The sequence below is a fragment of the Gobius niger genome, assembly GCF_951799975.1.
Source record: "Gobius niger genome assembly, chromosome: 20".
NCBI lineage: Eukaryota > Metazoa > Chordata > Actinopteri > Gobiiformes > Gobiidae > Gobius > Gobius niger.
The window spans coordinates 26,958,295-26,974,367 of record NC_136871.1 but is presented as its reverse complement, the minus strand read 5'-3'; the positions used below and the strand labels follow the sequence as shown (position 1 = coordinate 26,974,367).

General features: G+C 39.6%; 3 protein-coding genes and 1 long non-coding RNA gene across 5 annotated transcripts; 1 reads left to right on the top strand and 3 right to left on the bottom strand.

Moving 5' to 3' along the window:
• Positions 1 to 1,434: 1,434 nt before the first annotated feature.
• tatdn2 (TatD DNase domain containing 2) lies at positions 1,435 to 6,001 on the bottom strand (the record flags this gene model as incomplete). Its single annotated transcript, XM_079579016.1, has 6 exons — positions 1,435 to 1,575; positions 1,962 to 2,145; positions 2,465 to 2,592; positions 2,984 to 3,835; positions 4,603 to 4,947; positions 5,711 to 6,001. 6 exons carry the CDS (start codon positions 5,999 to 6,001, stop codon positions 1,435 to 1,437), a joined length of 1,941 nt encoding a protein of 646 aa, XP_079435142.1.
• Positions 6,002 to 7,285: 1,284 nt separating this feature from the next.
• Positions 7,286 to 8,778, bottom strand: LOC306979851. Of its 2 annotated transcripts, XR_013793966.1 has the most exons (6): positions 8,475 to 8,778; positions 8,273 to 8,351; positions 8,013 to 8,061; positions 7,841 to 7,942; positions 7,537 to 7,662; positions 7,286 to 7,377 (listed from the first exon to the last, which is right to left on the bottom strand). It is a non-coding gene; the product is annotated as an uncharacterized lncRNA (long non-coding RNA). The 2 variants fall into 2 exon arrangements; XR_013793965.1 differs by having other exon boundaries at positions 8,273 to 8,778.
• A 582-nt stretch (positions 8,779 to 9,360) lies between these two features.
• On the bottom strand, positions 9,361 to 10,235 carry vhl (von Hippel-Lindau tumor suppressor). The gene is made up of 3 exons (XM_079578943.1): positions 9,943 to 10,235; positions 9,741 to 9,863; positions 9,361 to 9,651 (listed from the first exon to the last, which is right to left on the bottom strand). The coding sequence occupies exons 1-3, from the start codon at positions 10,127 to 10,129 to the stop codon at positions 9,455 to 9,457; spliced, it is 507 nt and encodes a 168-aa protein (XP_079435069.1). The 5' UTR covers positions 10,130 to 10,235; the 3' UTR covers positions 9,361 to 9,454.
• Positions 10,236 to 10,965: 730 nt separating this feature from the next.
• LOC306979797 (vasopressin V2 receptor-like) lies at positions 10,966 to 12,824 on the top strand (the record flags this gene model as incomplete). Its single annotated transcript, XM_079578923.1, has 2 exons — positions 10,966 to 11,779; positions 12,456 to 12,824. 2 exons carry the CDS (start codon positions 10,966 to 10,968, stop codon positions 12,701 to 12,703), a joined length of 1,062 nt encoding a protein of 353 aa, XP_079435049.1. The 3' UTR covers positions 12,704 to 12,824.
• Between the last annotated feature and the right edge of the window lie 3,249 nt (positions 12,825 to 16,073).

Sequence of the window (16,073 nt, the reverse complement as noted above, 5' to 3'; positions counted from 1 at the left end):
ACGTTTTCTCTGCTCAGACTCTGGGCTGCAACGGCCACACTCTCATTTCAACTCTTCTTATTGTGTCTGGTGAGTCTAGTATCAGGACTGTAGTTTGACGAACAGACGAGAGTAAAGCCGTTCTCCGTGGCCTTTTTGTTTAAAAGTGAATCCACACGGTTCCCATGAGCACCGTAACTTACAGTAACTCAGGTTCTCTGAATGTGCACAGTCTAAAACGAGTTGGGTTACTCACAGGATAATTCTCAGTGGTAAGACAGAAATAAGTGTCAGGTGCAGGTTTTTAGTTTTAAATCAGTGGTTCCCAAACTGTGGGTCAGGGACCTGAGGTGAGAGAATGGGACCATTTACCATTTTAAAAAGTGGGGGACTATGGTAGTTCTAAATCCCAGTCTGACAGTGGCTTAGTGGTTAGTGGCTCTCACACAGAGGGCAGGGCCTGAATTGAGGTCATTGTGTCCCCCTTCTGCCCTGCACTACTGCACAGTGGAACGGTTTTTGACCGTAAATGAGTTTGCTCTTCATCGAATAGCCATGGGATGTGACTGTGTGGATTTTTGCTTAGGGCCCCAGAAGGGCCAGCAGCGGCTCTAGTTAGTCACGTTTTATAGTTTTTCTTCAGAATAATTCCATGCATATCTATCTTGTTATATTTACAAAAGTACTTATGTCAAGAACTTCTAAAAGTAACTTCAACTGCTGTTAACCCCAGGCCCTTTATTTTGAGGCAATCATTCCGCAGATCAGAATAATACCCAGACTTTTAAAATGTACTTCTTTTTCTATTAAACATAACTTAAAATACGTTTTATTTGAGGTCACAAGGCCATAACTGCTGCTCCAAATGTTTCCCGGCTCATTAACAAAAAGTAGGTCAAAAGCAACTAGTGCTGTTGTGCTGATTGTTCCCATTTTCACTGACTCGGAAGTTCCCATTAGTCGTTATTTCTCTACCTCCGCCGGTACAGACTGACCTCTATTTAAGTTAAGACCTTTCAACAGCTGAAGCGACCATGTCTCACTCTCTGTATAAAACCTATACTCCGCATGCTTTTCATCCATCATTTCTAAAAAGGCTTCTTTTGTGGAAAAAAGCTGCTAAGGCTTTAAGAGCAAAGCACACATTGCTCCCGCACATTTTCTCAAAGCAATAACGACAGGAAAATGACGCTATCAGTTTTTTCTCTGTATTAAACGGAGCCACATTTCTTCCACAGTGGCCATGCAAATATTAGGCAAACCAGAACAGCATAAAACTCAATTATTAATTAATTTTCTTTAACAGCAAGACAGTCATTTACAGTAGAAGCCCAAACAAGGAGCAAACATATAGTATCGTGTTAAAATTATAATTGAGAATGCACACAAACAGAATTAGAGTGAAGCTAGTACATTAAAACAAAAGCGTACACATTTATTTGTAGGTAATCCGGGTCATATACCATAGAGCTGTAGCGTGTTTTGTCGGATCGTGCTCAGGACCGTGGGCATGTCCTCTCCCTTCAGAAGGCTGATCTCCTGCAGCGTGTGGATGCCCATTCCAGGGTGGGAGAAGCGGCAAACATTCTTACTTACCTGGAAAATAAAGTAAGCTATTACCGGTAATAGTCAAGGTGAAAGACGATTTGACAGATTCAATGAACAAGTAAATCAATGAACAAGTCAACTCTTGTGTGCACAGTTAATAAAAAGGCAGTTCAGTTTCAGAGCTAAGCAATCCAACCGACATTTACATCTGGCTGGTTTGTAGTGACATCTCTGCCAGTCAAAAAGTATTTCCTATAGCTGTAGAAATGTGTAAAAAGCAGATAATTTACAAATGATTAAGTACATACACAGAAAGGCACAAAATGAGTAACCTGAAGGAAAACTTGTGAATGCAAACCCCTTTTTAACTGTAATGATGATTTAACTGTTGATTACAACTGTTGCCTCACTAAACCCAATCATATTCTGTGGACCTGTCTGGGGAGGAAGTACGGAGCGTCCGTCTCCAGTACGATGCGTTCCAGGGGGATCTTTCGGACAGAGTCGCGGGCCTCAGTGGCACTGGAGTAAGTGATGAGAGAAGTGAAACCCACATACAGGTTTGGGAACTCCTCCAGGAATGGCTCAATCACCGGGTAATCATTGGTAAAACAGTGTCTGTAAAACCAAAAAGGGGAACAGCAAAGTGTGATTTGAAGAGGTAAGACCAACACACACAAACCAGCGTGTGGCGCTCTATCTAATGCGACTTAATGAGGCACATCAACACACATTGGACACTGTGCATCACGGCACTTAAAAAAGGCTCTTCTAAAGCCTTGGGCTGCCTTAATACACCAATATTTCTGCCCATCAATAACTAAATAAGAAATGTAGCGCAAACCTGTATGAGAAGAGAGAACGTGGCTCTTTTGTCATGCTATTGGCGAGTCATGATCAGTAAAATATAAATGGTAAGAGTTTAAAAGTCACGCACCGGTGAATCTTGTAGTCTCTAGGAACACATTTTTTCATAATCTCGAAGAGATCGTCATCGGCATCTCTACAGTGAATGACCAACGGCTTCTTCATGGCCACGGCCAGGTTCAGCTGACGCTCAAGAACCTGAAAATATTCACACCACATAACTCCAGATGCCGAAACAAGACAGTATATTTGACCTTTGTGAAACAGGAAAGTGAGTCAACCATAGACACTAAAGTGATCAACATCATTTGTAATGACGACTATACAGGTGAAACTCAGACAATTGGAATATCTTTAAAAAGTGCATTCATTTCTGTAATTCAACTTAAACTGTGAAACTAATGTATGATAGACTCATTACATGCAAAGTGACATACGTATAGCCCAATATCACAACAGGAGTTACCTCACAGCGCTGGCATGTAATAAGAAATAAATAAATGAACTTTTATTAACTTATATTCAAATTTTCCGAGTTTCCCCTGTAACCGTTCTGCATTGATTGTTTTGAAAACCTTATAATTAATACCTTCTTTTGCTGGGAGGAGTCAGTCGAGTTCTTGTGTGAGTAGTCCAGCCCGATCTCCCCGAAGGCCACAGCTTTGGGATGCCTCAGGGCAGACAGGATGTTCCTCTCCTGTGTGTTTGAATAGTCTTTGGCAAAATGTGGATGGCACCCAAACGCCCCCCACACCATTTCCTCCTTCAGCAGGTTTTCCCAAATGTCTTCTCTCACCATAATCCTGGGGTTACAAAAATCAGCGATGCACCCTTCAAACTGCGCACCAAAACTGTCTTGATACTTCCTCCGAAAACTACTGAAGCTCCCTGAGAACTTAAGCTTGGAGTAAAGCATGTCCAAGTGGCAGTGGGTGTCCAGGAAGCCAGCGCCACTTTGCACTGTTGGGTATGAAGTCTGCTCAGGTTCTATCATGGACCATCTTCTTTTAGGGGCGCTAGACTGGGTAAGAGAGTAAGGTGGGCAGTGGGTGGAAAGGTCAACATCCGATTTCCTACGAGGTCTATTTGAGTGCACTGGCAAAGCAAAGGGATCGGCGAACTTAACAATCTGAGGTTGCGTGCTCTCTGTTTTTTTTGACAAGTTTGGCAAAGGTTTAACTTTCTGTCTGTATGAAAAGATAACCGTTCTTTCAGGCGTCTCCCAGTTTTCAGATGTGGCCGCCGGACTTTCATGGGGGGTCAAAAAAGTTTCCCTTTCCTGGTTTGGCTGAGGGGAAAGACTGCCATCTTCTTTCTCAGGTGAGAAACAGCAGTCGGTGTACTGCATTGGCTCGACACAGAGAGAGGCATCGCTGCCGTCCAGAGAATCAGTGGGTGGTACAAACGTGCTCGGTGAATCTTTTCCTTTTAGCACGACACTCTGAAAAGACAAGAAAGGTGCATGTCACAGGATGGAAAAAAGTGAATGGGTATGAAAGAACAGCATGTTTGAAACAGTCCACAAGAAAAATATTAGGGGACCAACTAATGCACTGTGAAAGCTCTAGATGCTTTTAAAATGTCCTGGTTCTATGCTGTTATTTATAGCTATAGACAGGGTTTTGTGTGCTCGTGAGGACCAGGAAAATTAAAAAGTAAAACTACATATTAATCAGTGAGAAAATATATTGGCAATTGAATTTGTAGGATAAAAAGGTGCACAAATGCAAACGCCAGAACAGGATTTTATATCATGTTTATCTGCCTTTATCCTTCTATGGTGTATCTGCAGTGCCTAATGGAAGGGTTAGGGTCCAGATAAGACCATTTTAGGCCATCATTACTTGCCCTTTCTAATGAGAGTTCTTTTGACATTTACTATCTAATTTTGGTATTTGTGTGCAGCACAGTGGCAAAGCAGTTGGCTGTCTCACCCAGAGCTAAAGGACCCGAGTTTAGCGTTCTTTCAGTGTGTGCGTGTGTGTGTGTGTGTGTTTCCCAAACCACTAAAACACATGTGTAATCAGTGAGACTGTCCAGATTAAATGTAGGTTAAAAAAGGAAAGAAAGAAAGAAATTGTGTAAAGATAGTTTAAAGGCTCTGTACTATCAGGTGATGGTCAATATAACGAGAATAACAAAATAATTGCAGTATCACCATGGTAAATGTAATGTCAAGCAGCACATTATTTTCCTATCTCTTCTTACCCTGTTTTCACAGTTTCCCATTGAACTCTCATCTTCATTGTCTGAGTCCAGAAGCAGCAGCGTGGGGGACCACCTGGGGATGCCTAATCCATTGGAATCAGTGGGTTTTTGCTCCACAGAAGCTTGACTTGTTTCTTCAGGAGCGGATGGCGATGTATTTTTCTTTGTGCTGCTTTTTGCTCCTTTGTTACCGAACGCTGCTTGAAGCGCATGTTTGTAGATGGCTTTGGAAACCTCCTCAGGTGTCCTCTCTTTTCTTCGAAAAATAAAAGTGTGAGAAGGCGATGCCGTTTCCTGCTGAAAACTGGTGTCCGACTTTTGAGGTGTTTTACCAATAGACGTCTCCTACAAAACCAGAGAAATAACAAAAAACAACAAAAAACAAGTTCAGTAGGCAGTATTTTTATATATATATATATATATATATATATATATTATAACAAAAACATATATATATATATTTTTTTTTTATACAGTATTTATGATCAAATGCAGTACATATAAAGAAACTGAATTGTGCAAAATTTATTTATGGAAATAAGTGAATAACCCCAGTATTAAACATTTTAAACATGTGACTTCTTTGAGAGGCTGATTCGATTTGTGTTATGGTGACAATGTAGATGTGGCTCTTTTTTGTTGTGATTTCTAAAGTTCTGTATGATTTTATGAACTGTGTTTGCAGATGAGTAGCCCTGTAGCACAGGACAAATCCCTTTTGGGGTAAATACAGTTGATCTTTTTGTTTTAAATGCAGATTAAAAATGTTCATAATGTTAAATTATGAACAAACTTTGCTCATAAGATTTGTGCTTCAGCCCCTCCTCTTGAGCAGAATGTTTACTGCTCAAATAAACTAAACAAAGACAAACAAACAGGAAAATACAATCTAATGCATTTTTTTTTTTACTCACAGTCTTACAGTGCTAAGATTAGGGCTGCACATTTACACCCCCTACAAACATGTAAATGTGCCTGAAGTATTTTAAATGTATCTTGTGCCAATTGAATCCTTATTGTAAATTATAAATTACAAATTGCTTGTCAGAAAAATAACAAGGACAGTTTACTTTGTGTGTTGTTGTACAGCCCTTTACCCATAATGTACCTCAGGAGATGCCAGGGTCTGAAAGCGTTTTTTGGAGAGCTTTCGGAGTTTGACTTTGCCTGAAGATGACATGGTGTTGTCACTCATCTCATCCGCCTTTCTCTTGGGAGTGCTGAGGGTCAGTTCCCCAAAAGCAGCAGATCCTGGGGACTCGCCGATGGGAGAGGTGAAAGAGCCATCGCTTGACGATGAGGGAGTGGAGGAGACATGTTTTTCACTGAGAGAACCAGCCGGGGACACGATGGTACGCAGCCACTTGAACTTCACCTTCTGCCTTTTAGCACTGTCCATGGTGGAATGCCTAATTGGAGAGTTAAATAATGAGCATTTAAGATGCGTTAACATTTTAAAAACTTATGAGGATCTACCAAAGAACAAAAGTATATGAATGATACACAAATAGAATACTAACTATTTTGAGTCAATAAGTCCATTCATTTTAGTCTGTAAAACTACATATATTTAACTGTAATATATTCTTATGGACAGCAGAGACATTGCTGTTGCCGGGATAGTTAGCAGAATCAAGATGCATTTTTCATATTATACATGTTAGGCTTGGGAGGGAATTCTTTTTTTTTTTTTTTTTAAACCAAAAAACTTGCCTTATACAGTGATCATTTTATATAATGGTGATCTTGCCAAACACATTATCCTGATCTGCAGAACTTATATTACAAATCACAAATCATCATGTTGTTCCAAAGGCACAAAGGCGTGTTTTCAGTTTGGAGCCAAAACTTCACCTCTCCGACTCTTACCATATCTGTACATCAAAACAGGAATGAGCGCCTCTGGCTGCCTTTGTTTCAAAGTGCTACTAAGAATAATAATAACATGAAAGGGCTTTTAATCCATCTTATATCAAGAGATGCAGCTATAACGTTGCAAGGTGCATCTAATAAACCAATTAAGAGCTAGCGACTAGCGTTAGCATTAGCAACTACTGTAAAAGTCTACTCAAAGTTCACTTTTAATAACGAGATCATAATTGTTTATTTTTGTGGTCTTGACCGGCTACTTACTCACATCATGTGAAAACATGAAATTCAACTGAAAAGAGGTGGATGTTGCTTTGGAAACTATACCTTTATTCAGCCGCAAGATGAGGACGTGACTGCGGTCAGACGCAGGAGCGAGTAGCAAGAGCTGATTTAGCTGTTAGCCGAGTTAGCATATACCACCGTCTGTGTGGGTCAACACCGGGCAAAAATACTGCTGTTAAGTAGATGGTTTTAATGTTAGTAAAATGTTAGCATTGCATTTTTCTTAACGCGTTTAAGCTGTGTTTCCACATGGTAAATTTTCCCACCGATTAAAAATTACGTCGCAGCAATTATAGTGATATCGCGAGATTTAATAGAATCTATTCAAAAATCTAGCGCGAAGTAGAACCATTGACAGTGGAGAGTAGAACAGACACACACAAATGAAATCAAAATCCAATTTATTAAATTGTTGTTTTTTTTTAACAGATGAGTACACATGATCAGTACACAAGGGAACAAGGGGGGGAAAGTAGTTCTACTTAAATGAACTTTACATGGTAGTGACAGGACTTTCATCCCCTATGGGCACTGATGAAATGTAGGTAAAATGAGAACGAATTGATCAAATTTTAGGTAATCCCAAAAAAGTCTTATAAGCGCCAAAGCTGTGTCCTTTACCTGCAACATAGGTAGAAATAGAAATAATCATTCAAATTGTAAACAAATGTAGCTGTTGAGGTCAAATTGAAGAAACTGGCATTATGTCCATTCTTCTACTTGATACTGTATATGAAAAATTCATGTCTACGGTTCATGTAAACTTGAATAAGTTCTTACATGTTGGCGCCTTCTTTTCAATAAGCCAGTAGCGAAAGCCCCTTCTTGCTCGATCATTGTAAATGTTTCTGTACTGGGGCATAAGACATACTGTAGAGGAGGACTTTGGTCTGGTAGGAGTGAAAGCTTTGGGAGAAATCAATTAATTTATGTTCATTCTGATAGATCTTAATTTCACACACATTTTAGCTATAGATTGGTTCTGGTTATTTCAGTTTGGGTCTTGATCTTTTTAACAGAGGGTTAAGCTTGTGTAAGCATTTGTTTTTCATTGAACCACTAGAAAAGTGCATAATATACTTACTTTGGGCAATTACTTCAGATTCGTTATTACACTCTTTTGCCACAGGTGGCAATATGGTCCTATTTTCTGGGGATCCTTCAGTGGAATCATACATTGGAGCACCTGTCAAAAAGCATCATCAACTCCCTCTTTTGACACATGGGTTGGCTGTGAATTTCATATTTTTACCAACCTGTCTTCTTCAGTAAAGCCGTAGGCAGGGTTGCCAGATAAACAGGTACCTGTGTAAAATAAATGTTTGAAGGCCAGTTCCGCAGTGTGTTGATTTCATTCCTTCATCTAAAATATTTTATGACTTTGTACCAGCTCCTACTGAGAATAGCATATTCATCAGCAAGAGACCTGTTTTTTATGTGGATAGTATTATCTTTTGTTTGTTTTTAAAGGAACACCATGTTCAAGACCTACTAGTCTACTTCTGCTTATTCTTACCATTGTTTTCATCTTGGTCCAGTGATTGGTTTGAACATGTGGAAAGACTACCGGATGAGACCGTGGCCAAGATGTCATACTGGCAAAGTAAGTTGAAGAACTGTGAGTAATGGTTACTGTGCATTGCCAAAAGTACAATATACAAGATGCAATACAAATACAAAATGTATTTCATAAAAACGTCACAAAAGCATTGACTTACTGCTCCTGCCTGAAGCGATCTGACTCCCATGTTTTTCTCTTCTCTACAGTCTGCATTTTGCTCAATGACTGTTCGATGCAGTGGACCGTATTGCACCAAGAACGACATGGTTTCAATTACATCTGTCCCTTAGCAACAGGCTTGTCAACAATTGTGACCTTTTGTTCTACCTCCACAGTAGTATTTTTAAAGAATAAATCTAAAACAGGCATTCAAATTCCAGTGTACATTTTAATTACAAACTCAACAAAAGTGCATATTTACAAGGTTAAAAGGTAACAGTATCTCATACATTAAATGTTCAATTCAGAAAATATATATATTTATAGGCAATGCTTAATTTGTAAATTTGTATTTTCAGGAACACTTTTGGTCTGATGTGATGGATTGGGGGAACAGACCAAAACACTCTCATTAGACACCATTATATCAGATAAATTTTTTGCCGGATTCCCAAAAATATTTCCCGGATCCTTTACCCTGAAAAAAATTGAATTGGGGGAATGAGTTCCCCCAAAGTGGTTCCCCCAAAGTGGTTAGCGCTCGTGCTTCACAGCTAGAAGGTCCGGGTTCGATTCTCACCAGGGACGGGGCCTTTCTGTGTGGAGTTTGCATGTTCTCCCTGTGTCTGCATAGGTTTCCTCCGGGTTCTCCTCCAGCCACCAGCCTGACTGCACATCATGGAGATGGGTCCCCGAGCGCCGGCCCATGCTGGCAGCTCACTGCTCCTACAGGTTGCCCCAGCGGCTTGAGGATGGGTCAAATGCAGAAAATGAATTTCCCTACGGGAATGAATAAAGTATACCTTGACCTTTATAAATCAATAATAGTAGATATTGTATGAACAAGAGTGGAAGTTAATTGCTTCTGTTCAAAAAAGTCATTTACAAATGAAGGAAACATGCCACATGTCCCACTTTTTGATTTTCTCTGGTTGCAGTCCCAGTATAAATCAGAGTCCACATATTTCATGACCTCTCTCATGTTCCTTCTCTGCCTTGTATCGTCTCTAGCAGATGCTGCTCCACCCGTTGGTTCATGCGCCGAAGATCCTTTGTCATGCTGGGTTTGTCCTCGAGCTCCTCATGAAGACTGGGAGGGATTTCCAACCTCCTGAAGTTTTCTGGTTGGACGAGTCGCCTGATGACTTGAAGAGCACGATTCTGGAGTGAGTAGACTGTTTTAAAAAAAGCATAGAAAAAATTATAAACCATTCTGCTTTCAAGTCTTAGTAAATAAATTACTTCTTACAATAAAGGACTGTACCTGGTAAAGTAACATTTGCCATTATGTGGTTGCCTCTTGCAGCTGGTGTGGGAAGGTACAGTTCTTTGCTATTCACTTTCATCGGGTCATCTGTCTCTGCATCTCTGAAAATCCATGGGTGACCTGAGAACACAACAACATTTGTTCAAGTGCAAATAGTTAGCACACTGCACTACCGTTATTTTAGGAAACACGTATTTACCTGCGAAGGTGCACATCTTTCTGGCTGTGCCTGGCTGTAGGTCAGGATAGGGACAAGGTTCTCCGTTGAAGTCCACCCACATAGGTCGTAGCACACGAGGAGTGCGGTTACAGAACACAACACTGACCGGTATCCTGCTGTTCAAAGAGCGGACCAGCGGCAGAGACTGGTCCCCGTCCTGTGGCATTGGAGGAGTGTAAAGCTAACACACGCTAACTGTTAGCACAAACAGGGACAAATTGGTTTACACCAGTAAACAAAGTGAGTGACAACACTCACAATCAGATAGTTCATCTGCTAATCTAACTAGTTACAACAAAAACAGACCATTTTATCGAGTTTTTCCATCACTTCGATTACTGAGCTGTGATGTTTTGTTTCCATTGTTACTTCCGCGTTGACGTTACGTAACGTAATTTCGTCATGTTTCGTCATGTTTTGTGATTAGGGTAACTAACGAAAAAAATAATTTAATACAAAAATATGTTACAGTGTTGGAAATAAGTGCACAGTCATATTATTCACAATATAAAGAAAACACTTATTGCCAAGCCTATATATATATATATATATATATATATATATATATATATATATATATATATATATATATATATATATATATATATATATATATATATATATATATATATATATATATATATATATATATATATATATATAATAACACATTTGGAGGCTTCACATGTGTTTTTGTAGACTAATGTGAACAATAATGTCATAGAGTTGAAGCTATAGCCCGTAATACTGAACCATAGCCCCTCCCGGGGTCTTCATCACATAAAAAGCTCTGTCTCACTTGGAGAGTCAGTCTGTTACAGAACCAGAGCAATTTCAAAGGACAGAGACGTCAACGTCCTTTCACCAGTGGACTTTACCTTGCTTTGTTGGAGGAAAAGCCACACAGTTTAATGTTTAATGTTTAATTACAGTTGTTCCTTTGGTGATAGTGTGTTAATTAGCCTAAATTAAGTCTTTCAGTTTTCATGTAAAGAGACCACAATGTGCCCGACCAACAGCAGCGGGTTCCCGGAGTTCGTACCCAGGGATGAGTATCTGGCCAAGGTGGAAATTGCGCTGCTTGGAGTTATTTTCGTGAGCGCAGCGATCCTCAACACGGCGCTGCTGTGCGTCCTGTGGCGCCAGCGCAAGCAGATGACAAGGATGCGCGTGTTCGTTTTCCACTTGTGCCTCGCCGATTTAGTGGTGGCATTTTTTCAAGTTTGCCCGCAACTTCTATGGGACATCACGGATAGATTTGTTGGCCCGGACTTCATGTGTCGCCTTGTCAAATATCTACAAGTTCTTGGCATGTTCTCGTCGACATATATGATCGTAGTGATGACCGTGGATCGCTACCAAGCCGTATGTAACCCGATGGTGAAGTTCCAGCGGGCTCGCACGCGCTTCAACATCCCTGTGTGCCTGTCGTGGGGCATCTCTCTGATTGGGAGTTTGCCACAAATTTTTATTTTTTCCCAAATCGAAGTCGAACCAGGAGTTTTTGACTGCTGGGCTACATTCATTCAGCCATGGGGACTCCAGACCTACATTACATGGACCACACTGGTCATTTTCGTGTTGCCTGTGATCACGGTGGTGATTTGCCAAGTGCGCATCTGTCGAGCCATCCAGACTAATTTGTACCAAAAGGCTCCGTTGGCGCCCAGAGCGAGTGGTGTTGCAGGGATGTCCAAAGCCCGGGTCAAGACGTTGAAGATGACCGTGGTTATAGTCTTGGCGTATATATTATGCTGGGCACCTTTCTTCACCGTTCAGCTTTGGTCTGCCTGGGACAACGACGCGCCCAAAGAAAGTGTGTTTGATTCCATATATGGCTATTGTTGTTTAACGACTTTACACGATCCAATAGTTAATCAAATTGTAATGGACAGTGTAGGGATATATATATGTATATTTTAATTTTGGTTCCGATATATAGTGACAAAATGCGTGCAATTTTCACCACACAAAACATCTTTATTGATCTTAGTTTACGCACACATTACGCACACCTCAAAAGGGACATTTTATACCAAAAATGTGCATAGTCCTACATTTCCTTTTGATACTTGTTCATAGTGGTTTATGTAAAAGGTATGTTGTTCAAAGGGTACACTTTTTACTTTTACTTTAAGTTAAAATGATCAATTATAGTGGGAAATAATGGGACAGGTCATTTAGTTTTGTGCATGGAGTGACAGATCTGAAAATTGAATCTATTTTACAAAGCCTGATGGAAAAGGTTGCCGTGGGCACTGCAGATCAAATCCATACATTTAACATTTTAACAACTACTGAGATTGTAATAGCATGATAGGAGTATAGAGCTTTAAATGGCTACACAGTCAAAGATGTTACAGGTGGTCACCCTCAGCACTGTGTAATCTGCTCATAGATTACACATATTTTGAGCTTTAACATGAGCCAAGGCTCCATAACAAATGTGCAAACTCAAATATCACATTGTGTTATCTTTTCTGTCATTGCAGCTGCTATCTTTACCATCCTGATGTTGCTGGCCAGCCTGAACAGCTGCGCGAACCCCTGCATTTACCTCTTGTTCAGTGGGCAAATTCCACAAAGGATGGTGACGTTTTTGTGTAAGCGCCATAGGGAGGGTAAAGACTCCATGAACGAGGAGGCGACGCTGGTCAGCACGCTGTACATGAGTTTTAAGAATGTGTCTATATCTAGAAAAGGAGAAATTGACCATCTGGACACTGGAGATTTAAGATGAAAACACTGCAAGAGAAAAAACAATGATTTGCTCCGTTCACATTTCTACGACCAAAGACATTTCCAGAATTCAAACTTTCATAAAACTGTAGTTTTGGCTTGAGTGAAAATGAACTTCAGATGTCAAGTGCCGGTTGTAAGTATGATTTGAGAATCTTGCAAAGGTGCCTGACGCTGTAAAGACGCTGTTACATTTTTGGGATAAAACTTTGCTTGATTAAAAAAAAGCAATTATCTTTCGTAGTAAAGATTGTGCTCTTTGAAAAGTTATGGTAATGTGTATATATAGCATCAAAAGTCTCCATTTATCCACGTCTCAGTGGAAGACAGGGAGATTCTGTTCAGCTTTTGATATAACATTGTACAGAAAGAAGCATGACTTAAGTCAAGGAGTCAACACAACTTTTATGGCACTGTAATGTATTTATTTTTTAAGTGTATTTGGATTCTTGTGGTTGTTGTAAAGCTTTAGGATTAAAACGTGATGTGTTAATGGAAATTTGCCGGTTTAGAAACATTGGTCAAAACAGCACTGAGGTCCGGTGCTTGTAATACAGATGGTACAAAGAGAATATATTTGTGCTGTTGTTCGTGAACTGAATAAAGTGTTGTTATATCTTAACTCTGTTTGATTATTAAGTTTAAATCCATTAGAACACAAATAAACTTTACTCACATTAAACAGACCTACAACCAGAGGTGGGTAGAGTAGCCAAAATATTTACTCAAGTAAGAGTGGCGTTATTTTATAAAATTATTATACACAAGTAGAAGTTAAAAGTAGAGGCCCAAATGTACTTGGAGTAATGTGAGTACTGAGTAACTGTTTGAACGTAAGTCAGATTCAGTTGTGACATAAATTCTGAGAAATGTGCACATTTTCAAAGGAAATACTATAAAATATGTCAAAAGAAATTATTATGAAGAATTACATATTAAGTAACCGATTATTCCCAAGCAACATACCTGCAATTACTGTAAGGAGGCAGGGGCTGAATTATCTTCTAAGCAAAAGGGAACGTGGCCTATTTTATACTATAGGAGACATACGGGATAAAAGCCTAAAATGACTTAATTTGAGGTGAAATAAGAAGAAGATTGAGCTTAATTCTGAAACATCCACAAAGAAATGACTTCCAATTTACTTCAATTATGAGGCTCTACCACTTCCAGAAATAAAGACCCTGTAATATCACTCCATTCATGTGCTTACTGTAATAGCTCCTTTAAAGACCCCAGTGAGAGAATAATGTCTTTAAACCCTCGTATTTTGAGGAGCTAGTGAAAAGTAGAACAGTTGGGTAATAGAAGGAGTCTACAGGTTTGGGTTGTCACTGCAACAGTTTACTCTGGCTCTGATCAAACAAAGACAGACACAGACCATAAACAGTTACGTTACAGCATGCATTTAGCCTACAGCTATACTACAGCTATACAGCACATTAGTTCAACAAGGAAAGATTGCTCACAGACTAAATTGACCTGGAGAAACAGAAAAAACAATATAAAAAGTGAGGTGAATAAATATGCCTGGTTATATATGGAAAGAGTTAAACGGAGAGATAAGCTGTGATTCAGTTAACAGGACAAACATCCATTTGTACATTGGCTCTTATTTGCTTACTCACAGCTCTCACTATCATGGCCCCAGTGATTTTTCTTTACATAGCAGTGCTTTGAAAGGCCAGGTCCATTATAGTGCAATATAAGCCTTTTTATTTAGTGCATCAAATCTAAGCTTCGTGTCAATATTACCCTGATACATTAAAGAGACATTGTTGATCAACTGATATATAATATATTATATAGATTATCTCAGTTTTCAGCTGGATCTGCTGTGGGAAAATGTTGCACAACTGTCTCTAAAACGTATTACACGAGTTGTTAATAAATCCAATAAATAAAAAGGTTTACGCCCCAAGTCTAGGGAAAAGTTGCTATACTTACTTACGAATTCAGGGGCTTTAATAAATAATTCCAATCTAACGTATGCCCACTTTAAGTAATAAGACACTGTTGCTGTGGAGGAATGACTTATCAGAAATTAATTGTGAGGAAATCATACTGCACAAGTACCTGTACCCAGAGCAGTCCAATAAGCCGTTTACATGAGCTGTAACTGGACATGATGAAGTCTCTCACTATGGACAGTGCGCTTCATGGAAGCACTGCATGATCTGGTACAGTGCTTTATTTGTTAAATTAGTAGTTTCAGGCACACTTTGGTCTGATGTGATGTGATTCGGGGAACAGGTCAAAACAGTTGAACACTCAGATCAGATCAATTGTTTGCCGGATCCTCCTAAATAGTTCTTGGATCCTTTACCCTGAAAAACTGAAAGATGGGAGGAATGCGTTAAATTGGAGCAGTCTCACATGAGCCAATATCTTCTTAATATGAAAGGTCAGAGAAAAAGAAGAGTATGTAATCAATCTAGGGTTTGTGTTACTGGCCCTGAACTTCTGGCTGAAAAGGAAACCAAAAAGGTTTATATTTGTAGGTGCGTATAGTTGCATAGCATGGGGATAATGAGTTGCTCATCAGAGCTGATTTTCTGGTATAATCTTTTATTTTATTTTTTTCTTTCCTGCAAAAATAGACTTTGGTACACATTTGAGCTCACAAGAACCAATAAGACACATCACCCTAGTTTTGAACCGGGCTCACAAACAATCCTTGACAAATTAGTGTTTCTGGGTTGGTTTGGTCTGAAGTCACGTGCTACATGTCAGGTCCTGCACTTCTAAACAAATCCCCCGGCATTTCCCCCACGTTTGCAGCCTCCCTCTTGTTTTTTTGGACCAAAGTTAATGCAGCGTTACAGCCTCGCACGTGCCACTAGCTCAATGACTCCACGCGGTGCCCACGTTAGCATACCTGCTGATCGCTCACGCGCACCTGTACGTGAGAAAACAAACGCACAAATAATATTAAGATATGCTAACTCACGAACGCACAGGAACAACCAAGAAACATGTTTATTCATTAGGGTGAAGAAATGATAGCGGTACACTCAGTTCAACCCCTTTCACCTGTGCGTCAGAGGCGAACATTTAACTGAAATTAAAATCGCTATTTTGGGAGTCGGGTGGAACACGGCTACTTAGAAAAGAGAAGATTATTTACCGATGGGATGACATGCATAACAAAAAATAAACCATGCAGGGCCTTTTTCTTTTTAGGAGTTTGCATCGGTTTTTTTTTTTTTTTTTTTTTTTTTTTTAGTTTGCATCGGTTTCATGATCGGTTTCCCCTGGAAGACCCTTTCGCTGCTTACATCATCAGTGACGTCATCTGAAGGCAGGAAGTAATCACGAGAAATAAGATTTAACTAAATAACTAAACAAAAAAACAAAAAAATGTGGTCCTG

What these genes read in the sequence shown, in the direction of transcription:
- vhl (XM_079578943.1), bottom strand. Translation starts at nt 10,129, where the DNA reads ATGCCACAGGACGGGGACCAGTCTCTGCCGCTGGTCCGCTCTTTGAAC. An exon ending in AAAGATGTGCACCTTCGCAG is followed by an intron (nt 9,864 to 9,942) that starts GTAAATACGTGT and finishes TTGTGTTCTCAG; the next exon opens with GTCACCCATGGATTTTCAGA. An exon ending in GGCAAATGTTACTTTACCAG is followed by an intron (nt 9,652 to 9,740) that starts GTACAGTCCTTT and finishes TTTTTAAAACAG; the next exon opens with TCTACTCACTCCAGAATCGT.